The sequence below is a fragment of the Mustelus asterias genome, chromosome 16 (genome assembly GCF_964213995.1).
Source record: "Mustelus asterias chromosome 16, sMusAst1.hap1.1, whole genome shotgun sequence".
Lineage (NCBI taxonomy): Eukaryota > Metazoa > Chordata > Chondrichthyes > Carcharhiniformes > Triakidae > Mustelus > Mustelus asterias.
Window position 1 is genome coordinate 64,461,431 of NC_135816.1, and position 23,278 is coordinate 64,484,708.

A 23,278-nucleotide genomic window follows, 5' to 3' on the forward strand; every position below is an offset into this window, starting at 1 on the left:
TGTTCTCCCCCACAATAAAAAAGTGTTTGATATCTTTATCATATTCATTTCATGAATTTGAGTGATCTGTGGTACAATATTGCAGGAGCAGCACGCCACCATTAATGTGCTCTGACTCCATCAATCCCACATCTGTGAGTCCCACTGGAACTGAAAGACGTTGATAGCAGCTTGAAGCATTAAAGTAGCAGTGAATTAATTGTCACGTTATTGTGTTATAAATTATCGATCACACTGTAAGATAAATATTTTTCAGCTTTGAAAGTGAGTTTACTTATTCTAAACTAACCTCAGCGACTACTCTTGTTGCAAAGCTGGGCAGAAAACTGCACCTTTAGTCCATCAGCTGGGCAAACAACTGGCACCATCAGGAGCTTAGGAAATGTTTTGGTGGCTAGTTCCCAATGACTGATTGTGGCCAACTCAATAGCAAGAATTTTGAGGATAAGTTTGGCGAGCTCTTTGCCAAGGCAGCGTCTGACACCTCCACCAAATGGCAGGTACTGAAAACGTGCATCCTTGCCCTTCATTTGATCTTGAGCAAATCTGTCTGGATCGAATGTTTCGGGATGTTGAAATATAGGGGCAGTGTCATGTGTGTCTCGAATGCTGTACATCACACTCCATCCTTTGGGGACCTGAAAACCCTGTCAAAAACAAAATATTGGTCTGATTATATATTTGAACATTTCTTTCTCTCACACACAAATTCAGCAAAGTTTGTCTTGTTCATATAATCCTCCATATAATCCTCTTTGTAATAGAAACATACATTTTAAAATTGATACCACATGACTCTGCATTGAATGAGAACTCTGAAACCAGAGGCGACTGCAGCCACAAAACCCTGCAGTCAACATAGGGGCCGAATTGAATAAAATCTCTCCAGGTGTTGTGTAGCAATATATTGGGACAAACTGGGAGTGGCCTTAGCAAAACTGTTAAATTAACAGGACAATCCTATGGTGTAGTTCAGTAAAGGGAATATAAGTTATCTGGAACATTACAGGGTAAATATGATGACCAGTTTCCTGCTGCTAATGCAAAATAACAACCTTCCTGCTCTTTCACTCACTCACCCTCGCTCACACACACACTCACTCACACACTCTCACTCACTCACACACACACACTCACTCTCACACACACACACTCTCACTCACACACACACACACACTCACTCACACACACACACACACACACACACACTCGCACTCACTCACACACACATACACACACACTTTCACTCACACACACACACACTCACACACACACACTCTCACTCACTCACACACACATACACACACACTCTCACTCACACACACACTCACTCATACACACATAGACACACACACACACACTCACACTCACACACTCTCACTCACTCACACACACGAGATTTCAATGATGTATTGGCGATGGATCTAAAGATATGGGACAAGGACAAAGGCGTTTATTTATTGCACTTTGTGGACATGGCCACCCAGTTTAGCATATCCACGGTGGTTTACAGCAAAGATAAAAAGACCATTATAGATAAAATTATGACCCACTGGATTGGAACAGGATTGGTGGGCATCATCTAAATTTTTGACGGACAATGGGGGCGAATTTGCAAATGATGAGTTTCAAGATATATGCAAAAATTTAAATATTGTAATAATGCACACTGCAATGGAGAGCGCATTCAACAATGGCCTCTGTGAAAGGAATCACACGGTTATAGATGACATGTTGTATAAAACTTTGGCAGATCAACCGGGCTGTAAATTGCATGTTGCATTAGCATGGGCAATGCACGTGAAAAATTCATTACAAAAGGTGAGGGGCTACAATCCATACCAGTTGGTATTTGGGAGGAATCCAAAGTTGCCGTCAGTATTAACACTTGCTCCCCCGGTGCTAGAAGGGACAAGCATTAGCTTCATGTTTTCTGCACATTTAAACTCTATGCATGCAGGGTGAAAGGCCTTCATTAAGGCTGAGGTTTCAGAAGGGCAGATAAGAAGGGTCGTAAGCCATCACATAAGACCATCGAGTGTATACTTTGAGAAAGGGGATAGGGTCTACTATAAAAGAGAGGGCAAAAAAGAGTGGAAAGGGCCTCGGAAAGTGATAGGAATAGACGGCAAGGTAGTTATAGTACAACGCGGTAACCAGACACTCTTTGAGAGTAGTGGCACTTGGGTATGAATTTGGAGCATCTGAACAAGATGCTGAAGTGCAGGAGGAACCTTGTACCTCACATGCACATACCCTGAGTTATTATGAGGAGCAGTCAACATTAGATGAGAGGGAATCTGATGATCAACAAAGTAAGAAGTTTAACAACACCAGGTTAAAGTCCAACAAGTTTATTTGGTAGCAAAAGCCACAAGCTTTCGGATCCTTAAGCTCCTTCTTCAGGTGAGTGGGAATTCTGTTCACAAACAGGGCATATAAAGACACAAACTCAATTTACAGAATAATGGTTGGAATGCGAATACTTACAGCTAATCAAGTCTTAAAGGTACAAACAATGTGAGTGGAGAGAGCATTAAGACAGGTTAAAGAGATGTGTATTGTCTCCAGACAGGACAGCCAGTGAGACTCTGCAGGTCCAGGCAAGCTGTGGGGATTACAGATAGTGTGACATGAACCCAATATCCCAGTTGAGGCCGTCCTCGTGTGTGCGGAACTTGGCTATCAGTTTCTGCTCAGCAACTCTGCGCCGTCGTGTGTCATGAAGGCCGCCTTGGAGAACGCTTACCCGAATATCAGAGTATATTCGGCCTCTGATATTCGGGTAAGCGTTCTCCAAGGCGGCCTTCACAACACACGATGGCGCAGAGTCGCTGAGCAGAAACTGATAGCCAAGTTCCGCACACACGAGGACGGCCTCAACTGGGATATTGGGTTCATGTCACACTATCTGTAATCCCCACAGCTTGCCTGGACCTGCAGAGTCTCACTGGCTGTCCTGTCTGGAGACAATACACATCTCTTTAACCTGTCTTAATGCTCTCTCCACAGACATTGTTTGTAGCTTTAAGACTTGATTAGCTGTAAGTATTCGCATTCCAACCATTATTCATGTAAATTGAGTTTGTGTCTTTATATGCCCTGTTTGTGAACAGAATTCCCACTCACCTGAAGAAAGAGCTTAAGGCTCCGAAAGCTTGTGGCTTTTGCTACCAAATAAACCTGTTGGACTTTAACCTGGTGTTGTTAAACTTCTTACTGTGTTTACCCAAGTCCAAAGCCGGCATCTCCACATCATGATCAACAAAGTACCGGTGAAGCAGGGGATGAAGCTGCTACTTCAAAGATTCAGCTACCCAAAGTAGGCACAGTGGTTTCGTACATACCCGAAGGGTCAAGAGAGCGGAGGGAGGCCACTATAATCGGGAAAGCTGGAAAGGCCTCAGGAAAGTACAAACACTGGCTCAACATACAAGAGCGAGGGCAAGAAGCCAAAGCTATAGATTGGGAAAATGGGGTGGACAGATGGAAACAAAAAAAGCGAGACCTAAGTCCTGAGGATGAGACAGTAAGCATTCGTGAACCCAGGAAAAAGTCACGAATCTGTGACCAAAGGTGTGTCAACAGAGAACAGCGGTCTGAGAGTAGCAGCCCTGACAGAAACAGACATGGCAGTAGAGGCTGGAGCTTAACGAGGAAGGCTAGGAATCAAACCAATGATAGGAATAGGAGCAGAAGCCCCCATGATAAGGAAGTATTGACAGCTGCAAACAAAATGGAGCTCACGGAAGTAAGGGAGACCCAACAAAGGGAGCTGCTCAATTGGAAGGAATTTGGGGTGTACACCAAGGTGCGAGATGAAGGGCAGCCTGCTTGGTCCCATGGGTGGGTTTGCACAGAGAAAGTTTTGCAAGATAGAACATATAAAGCTAAAGCCGGATTAGTAGCCATTGGGTATGAGGAACATTTGGATGGGAGAGACATTGATTCACCCACATCAGGGAAAGTGACACTGAAAATCTTTTTCACTGTTCTAGCATCTCATCATTGGATGTGTAAATCAATTGATATCAAAGCAGCATTCCTGCAGGGTGAAACATTTCAGAGTAAAGTTTTTTTGAGGCCACCCAAAGAAGCAGGTAATACACAGGGACATTTGTGGAAATTAAATAAATGCGTATATAGGTTAAGTGATGCATCAAGGGTTTGGTATTTCTCTGTGCAATCTGTATGACTGAAGTCTGGCTGTGTCCAGTTAAAAGCAAATCCAAAAATGTTTTACTGGAAGGCTAAAGGAAAATTAGCTGGAATTTTTATAATGCATGTGGATGATTTCCTAAGGGGTGGAACAGAAGAATTTGAAAAAAGGATAATTGAGAAGCTGAAAACAGAGTTTAAAGTAGGGAGTCAAGCAGCTGGTGCTTTTCGATTTCTTGGTCTTGATATCCGACAAAGTACCTCTGGGGTAACGATGAGTCAACAGGGATATCTGAACAGTATTGACCCCATTCCCATCACCAGGGAGAGGTCAATGGAAAAAGAGGAATTGGCCAACAAAAAAGAAACAGAGTTGTTGAGGAGTATGGTAGGACAGCTAAATTGGCTATGCACACAGACAAGACCAAATGGGAGCTATAATGTCCTAGAGATCAGTAATATCTTGAAGCGCATCACAGTCAGAGAGATCTTGCAGGCTAATAAAACATTAAAAAAGTTAAAATTAGAGGAGTGTGTAATTAGATTCTGAGCACTAGGAGAACAGGAAGATATGAAATTGGTTGTGTTTAGTGATGCTTCACATGCCAGTCTACCAGATGGACATTCAAGCGGTGCTGGATTCAAAATATTCCTGGTAGGTAAGGAAGGAAAATGTTGCCTCTTGGCCAGGGAAGCAAAGAAAATAAGAAGGGTAATCAAAAGCACATTGGTGGCTGAAACCCTAGCGATAGTGGAGGCGTTGGATATGGGGATATATTTGTCAGACACATTAACAGAATTATTTTTTATGGGCGCATCGGGTAAGAAAGTACCAATTGAGTGTTATAGAACATAGAACATAGAACATAGAACATTACAGCGCAGAACAGGCCCTTCGGCCCACGATGTTGCACCGACCAGTTAAAAAAAAAAACTGTGACCCTCCAACCTAAACCAATTTCTTTTCGTCCATGAACCTATCTACGGATCTCTTAAACGCCCCCAAACTAGGCGCATTTACTACTGATGCTGGCAGGGCATTCCAATCCCTCACCACCCTCTGGGTAAAGAACCTACCCCTGACATCGGTTCTATAACTACCCCCCCTCAATTTAAAGCCATGCCCCCTCGTGCTGGATTTCTCCATCAGAGGAAAAAGGCTATCACTATCCACCCTATCTAAACCTCTAATCATCTTATATGTTTCAATAAGATCCCCTCTTAGCCGCCGCCTTTCCAGCGAAAACAATCCCAAATCCCTCAGCCTCTCCTCATAGGATCTCCCCTCCATACCAGGCAACATCCTGGTAAACCTCCTCTGCACCCCCTCCAAAGCCTCCACATCCTTCCCGTAATGTGGGGACCAGAACTGCACACAGTACTCCAAGTGCGGCCGCACCAGAGTTGTGTACAGTTGCAACATAACGCTACGACTCCTAAATTCAATCCCCCTACCAATAAACGCCAAGACACCATATGCCTTCTTAACAACCTTATCTACTTGATTCCCAACTTTCAGGGATCTATGCACACATACACCTAGATCCCTCTGCTCCTCCACACTATTCAAAGTCCTCCCGTTAGCCCTATACTCAACACATCTGTTATTCCTACCAAAGTGAATTACCTCACACTTCTCCGCATTAAACTCCATCCGCCACCTCTCGGCCCAACTTTGCAACCTGTCTAAGTCTTCCTGCAAACTACGACACCCTTCCTCACTGTCTACCACACCACCGACTTTGGTGTCATCAGCAAATTTGCTAATCCACCCAACTATACCCTCATCCAGATCATTAATAAATATTACAAACAGCAGTGGCCCCAAAACAGATCCCTGAGGTACACCACTTGTAACCGCACTCCATGATGAATATTTACTATCAACCACCACCCTCTGTTTCCTATCAATGGTTATGTGGACAATCGGTCTTTATGGGACAAGGTTCACTCAACAAGAAGTGTAGCAGAAAAAAGATTAAGAATTGATTTGGCCAGCATTAAGCAAATGCTGGAAAACAAGGAAGTTTCCAAACTTAACTGGGTCGGTGCTAACCTACAGGTATCCGACTGTTTTACAAAAAGGGGTGCAGTTATTAAGAATACTGGAGGATGGTTCTCTTAAATTATAAAATAAAAAAATCAAAAGGAATTTGTTAGAATGTAACCAGTGACAACTTTGTATTGGATGTAATGTGACCAATGGGAACAAGGCGTAAGGGTCAGCTGACCCAGTAAAACATGGCACACAGAGTGATGTAATAGGCAGCTGACCAGCTGATTCACTATAAATAAGGAATTATGGAGAATTATGGGAAGCTTGGATTGGCCAGGGTGAGACCCCAAGTTTGGAGTAATGATGTTTCTTTATTAAACCCTTTCTTTGATTTATAAGTTGGAGTAAGTTTTGTTGTAGTTTCATTAGCTGCATTTTGAAGAGTTCCTTCTGAAGAAACATCACACATTCTTACTAACACATACAGACTTACACACTTTCACTCACACACACACAGACTCACACCTCTCAATCACACTCTCAATCACACTCTCACTCACACTTTCACTCACACACACAGACTCACACACACGCACTCACTCAATCACTCACACACACGCACTCACTCAATCACTCACACACACTCTCACATTCTCACTCACACTCACACACAGACTCATATACACACACACGCTCTCAGTCACACACACACACACTCTCACACAAACACACACACACTCATATACACACGCACACCCTCACACGCTGACACTTACAGACTCACACTCACAGACTCACACTCACAGATTCAGATTCAAACTCACACTCAGACTCACACTCACAGACTCACACAACCTCACACAAAGAACCTTGGTGGGTTCCTGCAGTGCATCTTGTAGTTGGTACATATTGCTGCCACTGTGTTGATGGTGGAGGGAGTGAATTTTTGTGGATGGGGTATCGTTCAAGTGTGTTACTTTCTCATGGATGGTGTTGAGCTTATTGCATGTTGTTGGAACTGCACTCATCCAGGCAAGTGGAATGTATTCCATTACACTCCTGACTTGTGCCTTGTAGATGGTGGACAGACTTTGGGGGTCAGGAGGTGAGCTACTCACTGCAGGATTCTGAGCCTCTGACCTGCTCTTGTAGCCACTGCAGCTATATGGCTAGTCCAGTTCAGTTTCTAACCATTAATAACCCCCAGGATGTTGATACGGGATTCAGCAATATTAATGCCATTGAATGCCAAAGGGCAATGGTTAGATTCTCCATTGTTGGAGATAGTCATTGCCTGGCATTTGTGTGGCATGAATGTTACTTGCTACTTGTCAGCCAAAGCCTGGATTTTGCTACATTTGGAATGGACTGTTGTACTTGAATTCCAGCTGCAATCATCTGTGCCAATCAACAACAACAACTTACATTTGTAAAGCACCCATATCATCGTAAAATGTCCCAAGGCATGGGAGGGTTATCCAATGAAAATGAAAATGGTAGTTAAGTAGGAAATATAATTACATTTAAAATGAACAAACTTACGCCCAACTCAAAGGTCTGGAGTGCCACCCGATATCCTCCGGACACAGGGGGTAACAGCCTCAGCACTTCCTTTATTACACCGTCCAGGTACTGCAGACCGGTCACATCGCTTAGATGCAGCAAATTCTCCCCTGTGCGACTTTCAGGCCACAGTCCATTGGTCTGGAGATCCATCCTCAACTTGGCAAGGACAGCTGGATTCTTCAGCAGCTGCAGAACGAGAGAAGTGCAGGCGCTGGCAGTGGTAGCGTAGGCAGCAAACATCAGCTCCACCATCGCCTCCTGCAACAAAACAATCCCATTGTTCAGCACTGAGAGGGCTGGTGACACATCAATGGGAACACTTTGGTTCTGAATAGCCGTCCCCCACCATTTCCTTTAGCAGGAATCCTTCAGAGATTTTGCTCACATTACTGTTTTATGCCAGTAGATGTCACTATACTGCTGCACTTAAGTCTAAGTGAGACCTGCCTCTTTCCCATTCACTTTGTTCGATGCCAGCCAGAGCTGGGGACCAGATTGAACACACTGTCCAAAGACCTCTCGTTTTCTCAGGTAAATTAAACTGAGTCAAGTCGAAACTGGTATTGATTTGAGTTCCACTTATCTATTATTACAATCACACATGGCCGAAAGGGATAGCAAGGGTTGGATGGGAATTTGTTTGAAGTTAGGCGGGAAGATACATTTATCCTATGTGCAATCCCTGTGTTCGGCTTAATCTGAGAGTTCCTCACTCTGGAACTGGGTGCCAAAGATCTATTTCCTAGCACTGAAAAGCCTGAACTTGATGAGGTGCAAACTTCCTCCACTTCCTCTGAAAAAAGCTGGCTCTGAGTTTTGATTTGTAAGTTCATGAATTCCTACCTTCAGTTCCTGCATGCTCATCTTCACCCCTTGCTCTTGGCTGCTCTTTATTAGGATGCCAAGGGCAGTCGGGTATTCAGGACTAGACTGAAGCATGTCCTCAATGGGCTTTTCAAAGTATTCATGCAGCCTGTCCCGAGCTTGTAGACCCTGGAGGGAGAGAACATTTCATGAATGTTTACATTTTCACTGCCCATTCGTTCTGTTTCATGGGAACATAAGAAATAGGGTCAAGAGGAGGCCATTCAGCCCTTTAGTCTACTCCGCCATTCAATGAGACCATGGCCGATCTTCTACTCCATTTTCCTGCACTATCCAGTTTCAATTCCAGCCTTCGGTCACTGTCTGTGTGGAGTTTGCACTTTCTCCCTGGCCACCCGAGGCTCATAAGATTGCGCCTGAGGTTAACGGGGAAGGCTGTTCTGCGAGCCTCGCCCATCCCGATGATTTCGGGGCCGCCGTGTCGGTAATATCAGGACCCTCGTGTCTGCCTGGGTTTCCTCCGAGTGCTCTGGTTTCCTCTCACACTCCAAAGATGTGTGGGTTAGGTTGATTGGCCATGCTAAACTGACCCTTGTGTCAGGGGGATTAGCAGGGTTGCGGGAATAGGGCCTGGGTGGGATCGTGGATGATGCGGACTTGATGGGCCGAATGGCCTCCTTCTGTAGTGTGGGGATTCTATGAATTCTATGAATATCCCTGTGACCTGTCCCTTGTTGTTCTTAATATATAAAAATTTAATGATCTCTGTCTTGAACACACTTAATGACTGAGTCTGCACAGCCCACTGAAACTGTGTTCTCTTGCTTGGCAGCCTGGTATGTTCTCAGCCATTGACTGTCACAGCCAAGTGTCCAGAATTATCAAACAGAGGCTTTGCTTTATAGAACTATTTTTTTATTCATTCATTAATCCACAGGATGTGGGCGTGGCTAGGCCAGCATTTATTGCCCATCCCTAGTTGCCCTTGAGAAGGTGGCGGTGAGCTACCTCCTTGAACTGTTGCAGTCCCTGAAGTGTAGGTACACCCACATTGCTGTTAGGGAGGGAATTCCATTGACTCAGCGACAGTGAATTATTGTGACATTTTTCCAGATTGGGTTGGTGAATGGCTTGGTGGGAACCTGCAGATTAAGGATGTTCCCTTGCACCTGCAGTGGGGTTTGAAAGCACAATCTGCTACAACTGAAGCATAGCTGACATATAATTAATCTCTCCCAAGATTGGAAGATTATGGTGAGATTTCCCCTCACCTCCACTCACTCTTCCTTTAGCAACCTGCATCGTAAACCACCTGGACCCAGTGACATATCCATTTTCACCACACATGTGGACCGGGATTCTCCCCCAAAAATTCTAAATCCCCAACTTGCGGGAAAATGGGAGGAACTCCTGCTGTTTTTTTCAATGTGGTTTCCAGAATGAATCCCGCACACTCTGTGCATCACAGAGTGCCCTAGTGCGGTTCCCTCTGAAAATCTGTGGGCAGGGCCTATTCCCGCTGGAGAGACCGGCAGCATAGCGCTTCAGCGGGTCACTGCGCATGCGCTGATCTGTCAGAGCAGAGATTGGCGCATGCACAGTGGCCCCGCATTGCCAGCCTCCCGATCGCTGGCCAGCCCCGCAACCCCCTCCCTCCCCCCCCCCCCCATTCCCAGCACCGGCCTACCAACCCCCCACACCCAATCACTGGCCTCCTGGACCTTCCTGGGCCAACCCCAAACATTCCCAATCCCCCCCCCCGGTCACCCCTGATCTCCCCAACACCTGCCACCTCCACCAGCGATCTTAGTGCAGAGTGGAAGTAGGACCCCACCCACCCCCACCAATTGCCCCCAATAGGCCCCGCCCCCAAAAGGCCCCATTGCCTCTGGCCCTGTTCCCTTGGCACTGCCCGGTGCCTGGCGAGCAGTGCCAAGGTGCTCAGTGGGTGGTGCCAAGGGGCCAGGCTGGCACTTCCAGGCTGGCACTGCCCAAGGAGCAGCCCCCTTTATCCCTGACCTCCCAGGGGGGCCTCAATGGCCACTGTTCTCTCCAGCAGTGTCAGGCCACCTGTTCCTTGTTAGTGGGGAACAGTAGAAAACTCCGCTGGAGTGAACCACTCCTGGTGGTGGGGGTGGGAGGCAGATGCTAGCTGGCCCGGAGACTTCAGTCACTTATGTCTCCCAGCCCGCTGCACTGTTCCAGAATCGCCCCTTGTTGTAAAATCATGACAATAATCTTCTTCTGAGAAACTAACACCTTACTCAAAGAAAATCAGCGGTAATATAAATCTTGCTTCTAAAACTCCATTATTGTTACTCACACTTATGACTTGTGATGTCATGTGAATGGTGGGGATAGGGGTTCGGGCCTGTTCTATCATATGGCTTCAGCAATGGTGTTGCGTATCAGTGACCTACACTTTGGATCAGGCCTTGGACCACCTGGAGGACCTTTGCAACCACCAGTTGTCCTCAGACCCCAACTGGTCCACTGCTCCAGTGCCAGTTTGTGCAACTTGTCTCATCTCCAAAATGGACCGGGAGTCCTGGAGATAGCAGAAACCAAGGAAGGAAGTACTTGAAACATGTTTCATAAAGGAAAAGGCCGTCCAATGGATAGAACAAGGTACACTTTGTTAAGTAGTTCTGAAGTGATGAAAATAGGGGATGTGCAAGATATCAGAACTGGGAGGAGTCTTGTTATTGTGGAAGGTTGTAGAACTGCAGCTGGAGATACATTTTGCTATGTTCAATTTTATAATACAAAATTAATATTGTAGTGATGAAGTAAATGTTCGAGCATTTCGAGTCCAAAGATATGTGGGTTATGTTGATTGGCCATGCTAAATTGACCCTAGTTTCGGGTTATTAGCAGGGTAAATATGTGGGGTTACGGGGATAGGGTGGGATTGTTGTCGGTGCAGGCTCGATGGGCTGAATGGCCTCCTTCTGTATTGTGGGGATTCTATGATTCTATGATTTGTCTAATGCATTACTGCCACAGCTTAAGTGGGGTGGCACGGTGGCACAGAGGTTAACACTGCTGCCTCACAGTGCCAGGAACCCAGGTTCAATTCTGGCCTCGGGTCACTGCCTCTGTGGAGTTTGCACGTTCTCCCCGTGTCTGCATGGGATTCCTCCGGGTGCTCCGGTTTTCTCCCACAGTCCAAAGATGTGCGAGTTAGGTTGATTGGCCATGCTAAAATTGACCCTCGGGGAATCAGCAGGGTAACTGGGATAGGGTCTGGGTGGGATTGTGGTCGGTGCAGGCTCGATGGGCCGAATGGCCTCCTTCTGCGCTGTAGGGATTCTATGGTTCTTCTCTGATTCTATGAACTCGAATTTCTCCGTCTGTCCAAAGATTGGAATTCCCAATTTGGTGTAGGAAAATTGGGATTTGTCAACGCAGAGCAATGACGATCGACATGTGCAAGAGGGACCATGAGTTATCGCTCCAACAGACTATGTTCTGAAGAGGAAGAACACATTAATGCACCACCAGCTCTCAGTCGCACCTTTGGAGGAGGTGCCAAATAAGTCTGAACATTTCCCTGTGAGTGAGAAAGGAAGGGAAGGCTCATTGGATCCTTGGAGAACAGCATAGCCTGAAGCTCTGCTCAAGTATTATCCTGGCACTGAACTATTTTTTACAGTTGTCAATGTGATAAGAACCAGGGAAAATTGTATCAGCATCTACGAGGCCCTTCAGCAACATTGCCCAATTCAAGGGAGAATGTGGTGAATGGCAGGAATTAGGTGTACCTTTCTGTAACCACTGCCGGGGACATCCAGGGGCAGCGAGAACAAGTTGTGGGTAAGTTGCTCAAAGACAGTGAACAGGTTGGTCAGCTCCTCCTCGCTCGGCAGCGATCCCAGCAGAATTGCCACAGCTATTCGGAACGTCAGCCTCTTACTTTCTGAGTACACAGTGACAGGGTGTTCACTGGCACACCAGTCCCGCACTGACTCTGCCACCACCTGCTTGATCTGTGGCATGTAACTCTCCAAAGCAGAATGGCTGAAAACTTTTGCATAGACCTGTCAAGGAACAGAAATTAAGTTGAAAGGACACGGCCTGGATTGAGGTACAATCAGCAGACTGGAGTCTAGCAATTACTATTAAATCTGACGCATTCTACAGTCACTGATAGGGTATGAATTCTGTATGCTGCACCTGGAAGTAGAAGGTGGGAAGGTGCACCTTATAGATCAGATAAATATCATAGAACAAGACATTTTCACATTAGTAATCATTCATCCATTGTTTGTATTTTCCCTCCATATGAATGAGTATTCAAATAAACAGCAGCTGTTTGACAGGGGAAGAAAAAATTGAATCCATAATTTTCATGGTGAATGCGCCATTCTCAAATACCGCAAAATATATTTTACAATGTTTCGATATGCATCAACCCTCTGGATAAACAGGAGTTTCTCACCTTGGACAGGATGACTCTCTACTGTCTGCTGCAACCCTGCAAGGGTAATTAACAGCACCCACAAAGCACCTCAATTCTCCCTGAGGAGATCATTGTAGTGCAATTGTAGCATCGTCTTTTTAAAGTTTATTTATTAGTGTCACAAGTAGGCTTACAAAAGAACAAAGAACAAAAGAACTACGAGCAGGAGTAGGCCATCTGGCCCCTCGAGCCTGCTCTGCCATTCAATAAGATCATGGCTGATCTTTCCATGGACTCAGCTCCACTTACCCGCCCGCTCACCATAACCCTTAATTCCTTTACTGTTCAAAAATGTATCTATCATGACCTTAAAAATATTCAATGAGGTAGCCGCAACTGGACAGGGAATTCCATAGATTGTGTGAAGAAGTTACTCCTCAGCTCAGTCCTAAATCTGCTCCCCCTTATTTTGAGGCTCTGCCCCCTAGTTCTAGTTTCACCTGCCAGTGGAAACAACTTCCCTGCTTCTATCTTATCTATTCCCTTCATAATCTTATATGTTTCTATAAGATCTCCCCTCATTCTTCTGAATTCCAATGAGTATAGCCCCAGTCTATTCAGTCTCTCCTCATAAGCCAACCCTCTCAACTCCGGAATCAACTTCGTGAATCTCCTCTGCACCCCCTCCTGTGCCAGTATATCCTTTCTCAAGTGAGACCAAAACTGCCCTTTAATTTAAATCACGTTCAGTAAAATACATCCAGAGCAATCCAATTAAAATTAATCCAGGCTCACAACTGTGAAAATCTATTTCCACTCATGTAAGAAATAGCTGGTTAGACAGATATCAAGATACAGATATCAAGCCAAAACAGTTGTGGCAGATATCTCTTAATAAATGCAACGTAAATCATACCAACAAAATATATTTGCAAAAAGCTCTCAAGTTGAGAGAGAAACTCATTCGCACATTTCTCAAAGCAATGATCAGTCTCTGCCATTAATGTTGGAGTCCAAAATGTAAACATCATAAAGCACAATAGATGATACAATGCCATTCACAACTCAACTGAATCTATTGGCGTGTGTGTGTGTGGGGGGTGGGGGGGGGGGGGGGGGGGGCGCTGTTCAAATCACAGCCCTGATGCAGTAGACTCCGAAAGACTGTTTCTGATAGGCAAAGTTGAACTGAATTGCTTTGTCCAGAATGCAACATATTTTTATTCCTAAATTAACTAAGGGAAGGGAAAAAAATAACAAAAGCCATCAGCAATACAGCACTTCATGAGGTCTTGTCTTGGCTTTCGTCCATCCTCATTGCGAGGGTTAGCCGCACTATGAACAATTATCACAGGGGGAAACACTTGGTTTCCTGGCAACCCAGAGTTTGCGACTTCAAACCAGTAAAGGTAAAAGTTAAGACGTCACATTGCCTAAGAACATTAAGACTTGCCACAGTTGAGCCTATATTTGACACCAGTCTCATGTGGATCACTGAATACCCACAGATCAACTAAGAATGCGTTGACAGTGTTGTCCAAGAACAAAAAACACCAGCCCTCTAGGTAGCCAAATTAACAAAATAAAGAACAAAGTACAGCACAGGAACAGGCCCTTCTCAGGCCTGTACCAATCATGATGCCCCAACTAAAAAAAGCCTTCTACCCTTACTCGGTCCATATCCCTCGATTGCCTCCCTATTAATGTACCCATCCAGATGCCTTTTAAATGTTGCTAATGTGCCTGCCTCCACCACCTCCTCCGGCAGCACGCTCCAGGCACCCACCATCTTACATTAACACTGCAGTGAAGTTACTGTGAAAATCCCCTTGTCACCACACTCCGGCGCCTGTTTGGGTACGCTGAGGGAGAATTTAGCATGGCCAATGCACCTAACCAGCACGTCTTTCAGACTGTGGGGGGAAACCGGAGCACCCAGAAGAAACCCACATAGACATGGGGAGAACATGCAGACTGCGCACAGTGACCCAAGCCGAGAATCGAACCCGGGTCCCTGGCGCTGTGTGGCAGCAGTGCTAACCACTGTGCCACCATGCCACCTTGCTTCAACAGGCAAACATCTTCAGTGCTAGCTGCAGGATTCTAATCCCGTTTTCATCTGTATGTTTTTCAGATTAACTGCAAGGTTTAAAAAGCAGCTACAGAGAGTTAATATTTCAGGTTAAACACCTTTTGTCAACCCTCTTTCTCCACAGATACTGCCTGAGTATTTCCAGTATTTTCAGTTTACGGTGCAGATTTCCAGCATCTGCAGGTATATTACTTTTACATAAAAAAGCAACCAGCTTTTGAAATAAAAATAAAAGCTACGCAATGTAAATCAATGTAACAGAGTTTGGGAAAATCAAAATGGACAAGAAAGTAAATTAAACAGAAAAAGTCAAGTGAGGAAAAACAAAATACTTAAAATATTTTACATCAGTTACTTTCCTCCGCACCTTGGATCGATGTACTTTAAACGTTCTCTTTATTTTCTTCTGACTTTCAGATATACACGCATAAATCAATGGGAAAATCATTAAAGCCAAGGGGGTGAAAGTATACTTAGGCCACAAAATACCGAGAATCACTAAACAATTTCCCCTCCTTGTTTTCTTCAGTCAGCCTTGCTGGGGTTTGGTTCAAGAGGTGACAATGGTTAATTTTCTGGAGAAAGTTGACCCTCAGGATGTTGATGTTGTGGCGGTACGGTGGCACAATGGTCAGCACTACTGCCCCTCACAGCGCCAGGGACCCGGGTTTGATTCCCAGCTTGGGTCACTGTCTGGTGTGGAGTTTGCGCTTTCTCCCCATGTCTGTGTGGGTTTCCTCCGGGTGCTCTGGTTTTCTCCCACAGTCCAAAGATGTGCGGGTTAGGTGCATTGGCCGTGCTAAATTGCTCCTTAGTGTTAGGTGGACGTCAGGGGAATTAGTAGGGTAAATAGGCGGGGTTACAGGGATAGAACCTGGGTGGGATTGTTGTCGGTGCAGGTTTGATGGGCTGAGTGGCCTCATTCTGCACTGTAGGGATTCTAAACATTTAGTAAGAGTAATGATATTGGATGCCTAGGTGAGATGGTCAAGGCCTCCCTTGTGGTCATGGTCTGGCAGGGGGAATGAGTGTGTGCACACTGTTCAAAGTAGTGGTATTCCTATGGAACCTGATTCTGTCTTCACCTTGGCCTCCACATGCGTACACCTTTCAGCAATGGATTGGTGCTAATGCTAATTGTAACACAGGTCAGAATTTTCTGACCCGGCGCACCACCCAGTCAGCCAGGCCCGTTGAAAGCCAATGGATGTTTGGCTGGGCCACAGAATCCCCTGCGGCGGGCGGGTCCCTCCACAACGGGAGTCAGAAAATCCTGGCCACTGCCTCTGCAGTTCTAACATAGGTCACAGGAAGAGCTGGGATCTTCATAATCGCAAAACTGAGGATCATGCCTGCCAGATTCTGTATTTATATTTGGAGCAACTGGTATCCCTGTAACAAATTGTGAATGGAATGGTAGCTGGTAAAATGTTGAAAATGTTTTTGCTCAGATATTGTTAACAGGTGGGGTGGCACAGTGGTTAGTACTGCTGCCTCAGCGCCAGGACCTGGGTTCGTTTCCTGGCTTGGGTCACTGACTGTAGTCTGCGCATTTGACCCGTGTCTGTGTGGGTTTCCTCCAGGTGCTCCGGTTTCCCCCCACAGTCCAAAGATGTGCGGGTTAGGTGGATTGGCCATGCTAAATTGCCCCTTAGTGTCAGAGGGACTAGCTCGGGTAAGTGCATGGGGTTATGGGGATAGGGTCTGGGTGGGATAGTGATCGGTGCAGACTCGATGGGCTGAATGGCCTCCTTCTGTACTGTAGGGGTTCTATGATTCTAGAAGAAGTTGTGCAGAGAATATCTGAAAATGCAATGGGCGAGTTGAGAAAGACTTTATTTGTTAGTCTTTTGAAGTAATTTAGAGGTTGTTAGCTAAGACAGACGAGGTTTGAAAGCGGCACCACTAACCCACTGTCACAGAAACACAAAGCCTGAAAGGGAACTTAACAAATCAAATGAAAATCACATTCCCAGTGTTGATAATGTACTCCTGGTGCCACTGGTCATCGAAAGCCTAAGGTGCACCAATGGACATCATGTGCTCCCTCTTCCAGGACATTTGAGCCTGGACGGAGCCACAGAAAGACAGACTTGACCATCTGCTGTTAATGGCCACCTTGACCTGGTCCAGGATCAGTCCCACCAAGAGGTCTCCCAACCTCCCTGCTCACTCCTCCGTACTGGGTCACCAATGCGAACATGGGACTGAAGTGCAACCAGAAATGCCCCTTCAACGAATAGAAGCGGAGTTGTGATGTCTATATTTAGAATATTTACACTGTAATTTTGCCAACAGCATTTACCAAAGCACTGAGCCTGTTTTAGCATATAAATACCAATGGGTGAGTAACCCTTCCCTTCATTAGGGACAGCTTGATGTCTTAACTTTCTAGCCTTGAGCCAGGAAACTGCTGATTGCTACAGCTTATGCCGCTACCTCAGGTTAATAACATCTTGGTAAGTGGTACTGGATACAATGTTGCAGAATGAGTCGATAACATATCCTTCTGATGAACCTCATTTAGCTTGGAAGAAGTGTAAATACAGAGAGGCAGACAAAGATCGGACTGCAAATTATTTGGCTCAAATACAGAGTAAGTATGTTTCAATGAATCTGGCATTTGAACATCATTATCCACAAAATCGTTGCTTGCATATTTGACTTGAGGAACAGGTAGAGGTTTGAGGTCTGTTAGTGGAATAGGTACCTTTCTTTTGTGATGGTGGATGTCCCCGCTGGAGTTTGCCAGGCTGGTAGACCCCAGGATGGCTTGGGCACTCTGTGGCCAGTTGGTACCAACCAAATTGTGTTCTTCCAGCAGTAGCCGACGCAGGTGTTCCGCACCAGTGACACGCACCAATGGCCGCCCCAGCAAGTGTGTCTTGAACACGGTACCATGTTGCTTCCTTCTGGAAGCATGGAAATTAGAACCCTGTAAGGAGTAGGAGAAATTTTACACACTGTATAATTAATAAGTGTACGCAGCGAAGATAGCTTTTACTTCTTTCTAACTGGCAATTTTCTACTTCTTTTATTTAACAAATGTAGCATCCAAAATGGTGTTTGTTCATTCGTTCATGGGATGTGGGCATCGCTTGCAAGGCCTGCATTTATTACCCATCCCTAATTGCCCTTGAGAAGATGAACTGCTTTCTTGAACCGCTGCAGTCCCTGTGGTGAAGCTACACCCACACTGCTCTTATGGAGGGAGCTCCAGGATTTTGACCCAACAATGAAGGAATGGATGTATATATCTCCAAATCAGGATGCTGAATGACTAGGATAGAAACTTTCAGGTGGCGGTGTTCCAAGGTATCTGCTTTCCTTGTCCATTGAGGTAGTTTTGAAAGGTGCTGTTGAAAGAACTTTGGGGAGTTACAACAGTGCATCTTTTATACACACTGCTGCCACTGTGCATTGAGCTTAAAGGGAGTGAATATTGAAGGTGATAGATGGGTACCTGTTTTGCCCTGGATGGCATTGATAATCTTGTGTGTTAAACCATATCATAACCATAGAATCCCTACAGTGCAGAAGAACATAAACATAAGAACATAAGAAATAGGAGCAGGAGTAGGCCATCTAGCCCCTCGAGCCTGCCCCGCCATTCAATAAGATCATGGCTGATCTGACGTGGATCAGTACCACTTACCCGCCTGATCCCCATAACCCTTAATTCCCTTACCGATCAGGAATCCATCCATCCGCGCTTTAAACATATTCAGCGAGGTAGCCTCCACCACCTCAGTGGGCAGAGAATTCCAGAGATTCACCACCCTCTGGGAGAAGAAGTTCCTCCTCAACTCTGTCCTAAACCGACCCCCCTTTATTTTGAGGCTGTGTCCTCTAGTTTTAACTTCCTTACTAAGTGGAAAGAATCTCTCCGCCTCCACCCTATCCAGCCCCCGCATTATCTTATAAGTCTCCATAAGATCCCCCCTCATCCTTCTAAACTCCAACGAGTACAAACCCAATCTCCTCAGCCTCTCCTCATAATCCAAACCCCTCATCTCCGGTATCAACCTGGTGAACCTTCTCTGCACTCCCTCCGATGCCAATATATCCTTCCTCATATAAGGGGACCAATACTGCACACAGTATTCCAGCTGCGGCCTCACCAATGCCCTGTACAGGTGCATCAAGGCATCCCTGCTTTTATATTCTAGACATTCCTGCTTTTATATTCTAGACATCCCTGCTTTTATATTCTAGAAGGAGGCCATTCAGCCCATCAAGTCTGCAAAAGACTCTCTAAAAGACCATCTTACCCAGGGGTAAGACCTTACATCTTGGCACACTAAGGGGCAACTTAGTATGACCCATCTACCTAACCTGCACATCATTGGACTGTGGGAGGAAACCAAGGCACCTGAAGGAAACCCTTGCACTCTCAGATTTGATGGGCCAAATGGCCTCTTCTGCATTGTAGGGATTCTATGATTTCTTGATATCATGTGGAGTAAGTTGAACTGGCTGATGATTTGCATCTATGATGCTGGGGACTTCAGCAGGAGGCTGAGATAGATCATCCACTTGGCATTGCCGAATGAAGATGGTTCCAAATATTTCATGTCTTGTCATGTGCACTCATGTATTGGACGCTCTCATCCTCCTGTTCTTCCTATCAGTTGCTTAATTGTCCACCACCATTCATGACTGGATGTGACCGGATTCCAGAACTCTGATCTGATCCGTTGGGATTGTTTTTCTCTGTCAATTGTACACTGCTTCAACGATTTAGCGTGCATGTAGTCTATGTTACCGCTTCACCAGTTGGGCACCTAATTTTATGTATGCCTGGTACTACTCCTGCCATTCCCTCCCACACCCTTCATTGAACCAGAGTTGGTCCCATGGCTTGATGGTATTGGTAGAGTGATGGATACAGCAGGCTAGAAAATGTGATCAAGCACAGTTCTGCTGATGGCCCATTGCACCTCGTGGATGCCCAGTTTGAGCTGCTGGTTCTGTTCTGAATCTATCCCAGTTAGCACAGTGATAATACCAGATGAGACAATGCAGTGTGTTCTCAGTGTGAAGATGGGATTTCATCTCCACAAGGACAATACTGGAGATCCACAAGGATCTCCACTTCCAACAACACTGTATTGGACAGATGCATCTGCGTCAGTAGATTTGTGAAGATGCGATCAAATATATTTGATCACTGACACCCTCGAGTTATAAATAAAGAGAAAAATTGAGGTGATAAGAAAGAGAGAAAAAGAGAGAGGGAAGAAATAGTGATACAAGGAGTGGGAAAGAGGGTAGTACAGACCTGGATCCTCCAGAGACATCTGAACATCCTAGTATGTCTGTGTTCTCAAAAGACAAAGCACTGGACTGAAAATTGAAGAGGCTCCGTTATCCATGTGTGTCTCTCTCCTACATTATCTTCCTCTATTCACCGTGTTCTTTACATTCAGCACATTAATAACAAAATCTGACCTTGTATATTGCAATCAGGAAAACGCTGCTTTCTTCCTGCTCACTGCAGTCTAGAAAGCCGAAGCCTAGATGTGTCTGTCCATCATAAGAAGCCTCAACACCAGGTTAAAGTCCAACAGGTTTATTTGAAATCACGAGCTTTCGGAGCGCTGCTCCTCCCTCAAATGAATGCATCGTTCCGAAAGCTCATGAATCCAAATAAACCTGTTGGACTTTAACCTGGTGCTGTGAGACTTCTTACTGTGCCTACTCCAGTCCAACGCCGGCATCTCCACATCATGGCTCTGCCCATCGTGTTAGTGCATGAATCTTTAACATGCTCACACATTTGCTATTTTAGCAGACACCTTCATCCATTCATTTTAATTTAGAAGTTGCTTCCTTTAAAACGATTGGACAGAAGTCACAGCAACACATTGTTTTCTTTAAGAAATTCAAATATATTTTTCATAAAGAATTTATTGAAGCAAAAATGTTGCCATAATAGCTTCCAGCCAGACTGTGTAATTTTTGAAACTGTTCTGTTCCTCGTCTCATCATGATTTTTCTGTGTCTTTGTTCTGGTGTTGGCATTCGCTATAAAATATTAAATACTTTGTGACATTAGCTAGTATTTCTAAATGCTTGCTGTGCACCCCTCGTTTCCCACCCTTCTTTTCACTTTGATCAGCAAAGCGTTAGCCGAGCTTTTCCAGATGACAATTGACCAAATGCATCCATCTCACACTTTGATTTTCTTTCTGTGCTCACCCTGATACATTCAACATACCAGGCGCTAACCTGGTAAATGCAGCTTGTTAGTAGTCCATTTCAGTAGTGCCTAACCCTGACAAGCACATCGCTATGCAAGCTCTTTCACAATCAGTGTGTGTCTAAGAGTTAGCGAAGCACACACAAGTTGTGCTGCACCAGATGAATGGATTGTTACCCTTCATTTGTACAGTAGTCGACGTATAAGATGAAAGTGAACTGTGCGGTACTGGATTAGAGTAAATGGTATGTCAGCTGCCGCTCATTGCTAGCACCCCCATCTCTGAATCAGAAGGTTGTGTGTTCAAGTCCCACTCCAGAGACATGAGCTTAAGACCATCGAGGTTGACAGTCCAGTGCAGCACTGAGGGAGTGCCGCAGCACCGAGGGAGTGCCGCAGCACCGAGGGAGTGCCGCAGCACCAAGGGAGTGCCGCAGCACCGAGGGAGTGCCGCAGCACCGAAGGAGTGCCGCAGCACCGAGGGAGTGCCGCAGCACCGAGGGAGTGCCGCAGCACCGAGGGAGTGCTGCATTCAGCAGTGCTGTCTTTCAGACATGAATTTAAACCAAGGCATCTTTTGGCAGACATAAAAAAAATTGCATGGCACTGTTTCAATGAGGAGTGGGGTGTTCATCTTGGCGTTCTGCCAATACTTATCCACATCACTACAATAGATCCTCAGCCTTGACAAAGAGTCATCTGGACTCGGAATGTCAGCTCTTTTCTCTCCTTACAGATGCTGCCAGACCTGCGGAGATTTTCCAGCATTTTTTCTTTTGGTTTCAGATTCCAACATCCGCAGTAATTTGCTTTTACTATAATGGATGATCTGCTTATTATTTCAGTGCTGTTGTCGTTACCTTGCTGCCTGCAAATTGGCTGCTATGTTTCCTACATTCATAACAGTGACCATTGTTTCACAAATACTTCAATACAGGTAAGTGCTTTGGGATGTTCTGAGGGTGTAAAGGATCTACACAAATGTAAGTCCTTCTTTCTAAATGTTCATAATACCTGACACTGGAATATGTAAAAGCTGTAAATTGTTATTTTGCATTGAATTCCAATTCTCTCCCCACATCGAGCGGTGCACTAAAGCAGAATATTATAGCTAGTAATTCCCGGTTGTTCATTCGTGGCTTATGGAGGGGCACCACTCAACACCAAGCGTGGCTGACCAGGAGTCTCTCCTGCTCTTACTACCAGCCATTGACGTGTTTGGAAGGATTTGCAGGTTGACACTCAACCTGTTTGGCTGCATTATCAACGCACCTTCCTTGACTATCAAATACCTGGGATGGGACTAGAACTTGGAACTTCTAGGTTCAGAGGCAGGGATGCTCCCCACTGTGTCACAAGACCTATGTGCATTGAATTGTTCACTTCAAGGCTTTTGCTCACAGGGGAAGAGTGAAGGTAGAACCCTAAGTCCGCCAGGGCCTTACCGCTAACAGCAGCAGTAGCACAAATTGGGACACAGGCTGAACTATAAAAAGAAGACCGAAAATAAACTAAAAGGACCAACTACTTAGTTCAGCCAACACCTGGTTTATTTTTCTACCCTATCCCTCAAATATGACTTGGTATAATAAGAAAGCAGACATACCTGCAGGAGCCAGTGGAACGTTTCACCAACAATTGGAAGCCCCATGGACCCTGGAGGCAGGGGGAGCTTCCAGTTCTTGTCTGCCTTTAGATTCCATCGAAGCTGCCAGAGACAGATGCAAGCAGTTAGAAGAAGGATGATAGGGGCTAGGACAGTAAAAAGGCTGATCAGCAATGGCAACGCCATCATCAGGACCATTCCCAAACGTTTCAACAAAACAAAAAAAAATCAGTGAGTGTAGCAGATCTGTACTCTATTGTGCTGACAAAATCAGACACCAATTTATAGATTTCAGAGTTGAGCACTCCTGCATCACAGGGTCAGCAGTGAAATCTGAAGTGGAACCAAGAAATAATCTGAATATATAGAGGCAATCAAAGTCCACTCAGAGGTTTGGTATTTGACATGAGTGTGTTGAAGCATCATTTCTT

General features: G+C 45.4%; 1 protein-coding gene across 1 annotated transcript; it reads right to left on the reverse strand.

Annotated features, from left to right (window-relative positions):
- Positions 1 to 290: 290 nt before the first annotated feature.
- Positions 291 to 23,033, reverse strand: LOC144505355 (cytochrome P450 26B1-like). Its single transcript, XM_078231476.1, has 6 exons — positions 22,848 to 23,033; positions 17,750 to 17,974; positions 12,310 to 12,585; positions 8,564 to 8,713; positions 7,697 to 7,978; positions 291 to 647 (listed from the first exon to the last, which is right to left on the reverse strand). The coding sequence occupies exons 1-6, from the start codon at positions 23,031 to 23,033 to the stop codon at positions 291 to 293; spliced, it is 1,476 nt and encodes a 491-aa protein (XP_078087602.1).
- Positions 23,034 to 23,278: the final 245 nt, after the last annotated feature.

Excerpts from the sequence above, each read along its gene's own strand:
- LOC144505355 (XM_078231476.1), bottom strand. The coding sequence starts at position 23,033 with ATGGCGTTGCCATTGCTGATCAGCCTTTTTACTGTCCTAGCCCCTATC. Across the intron at positions 8,714-12,309 it reads CCGGCAGTGGTTACAGAAAG|GGTCTACAAGCTCGGGACAG; the intron begins GTACACCTAATT and ends CTCTCCCTCCAG. Across the intron at positions 648-7,696 it reads TCCAGACCTTTGAGTTGGGC|GGTTTTCAGGTCCCCAAAGG; the intron begins GTAAGTTTGTTC and ends TGTTTTTGACAG.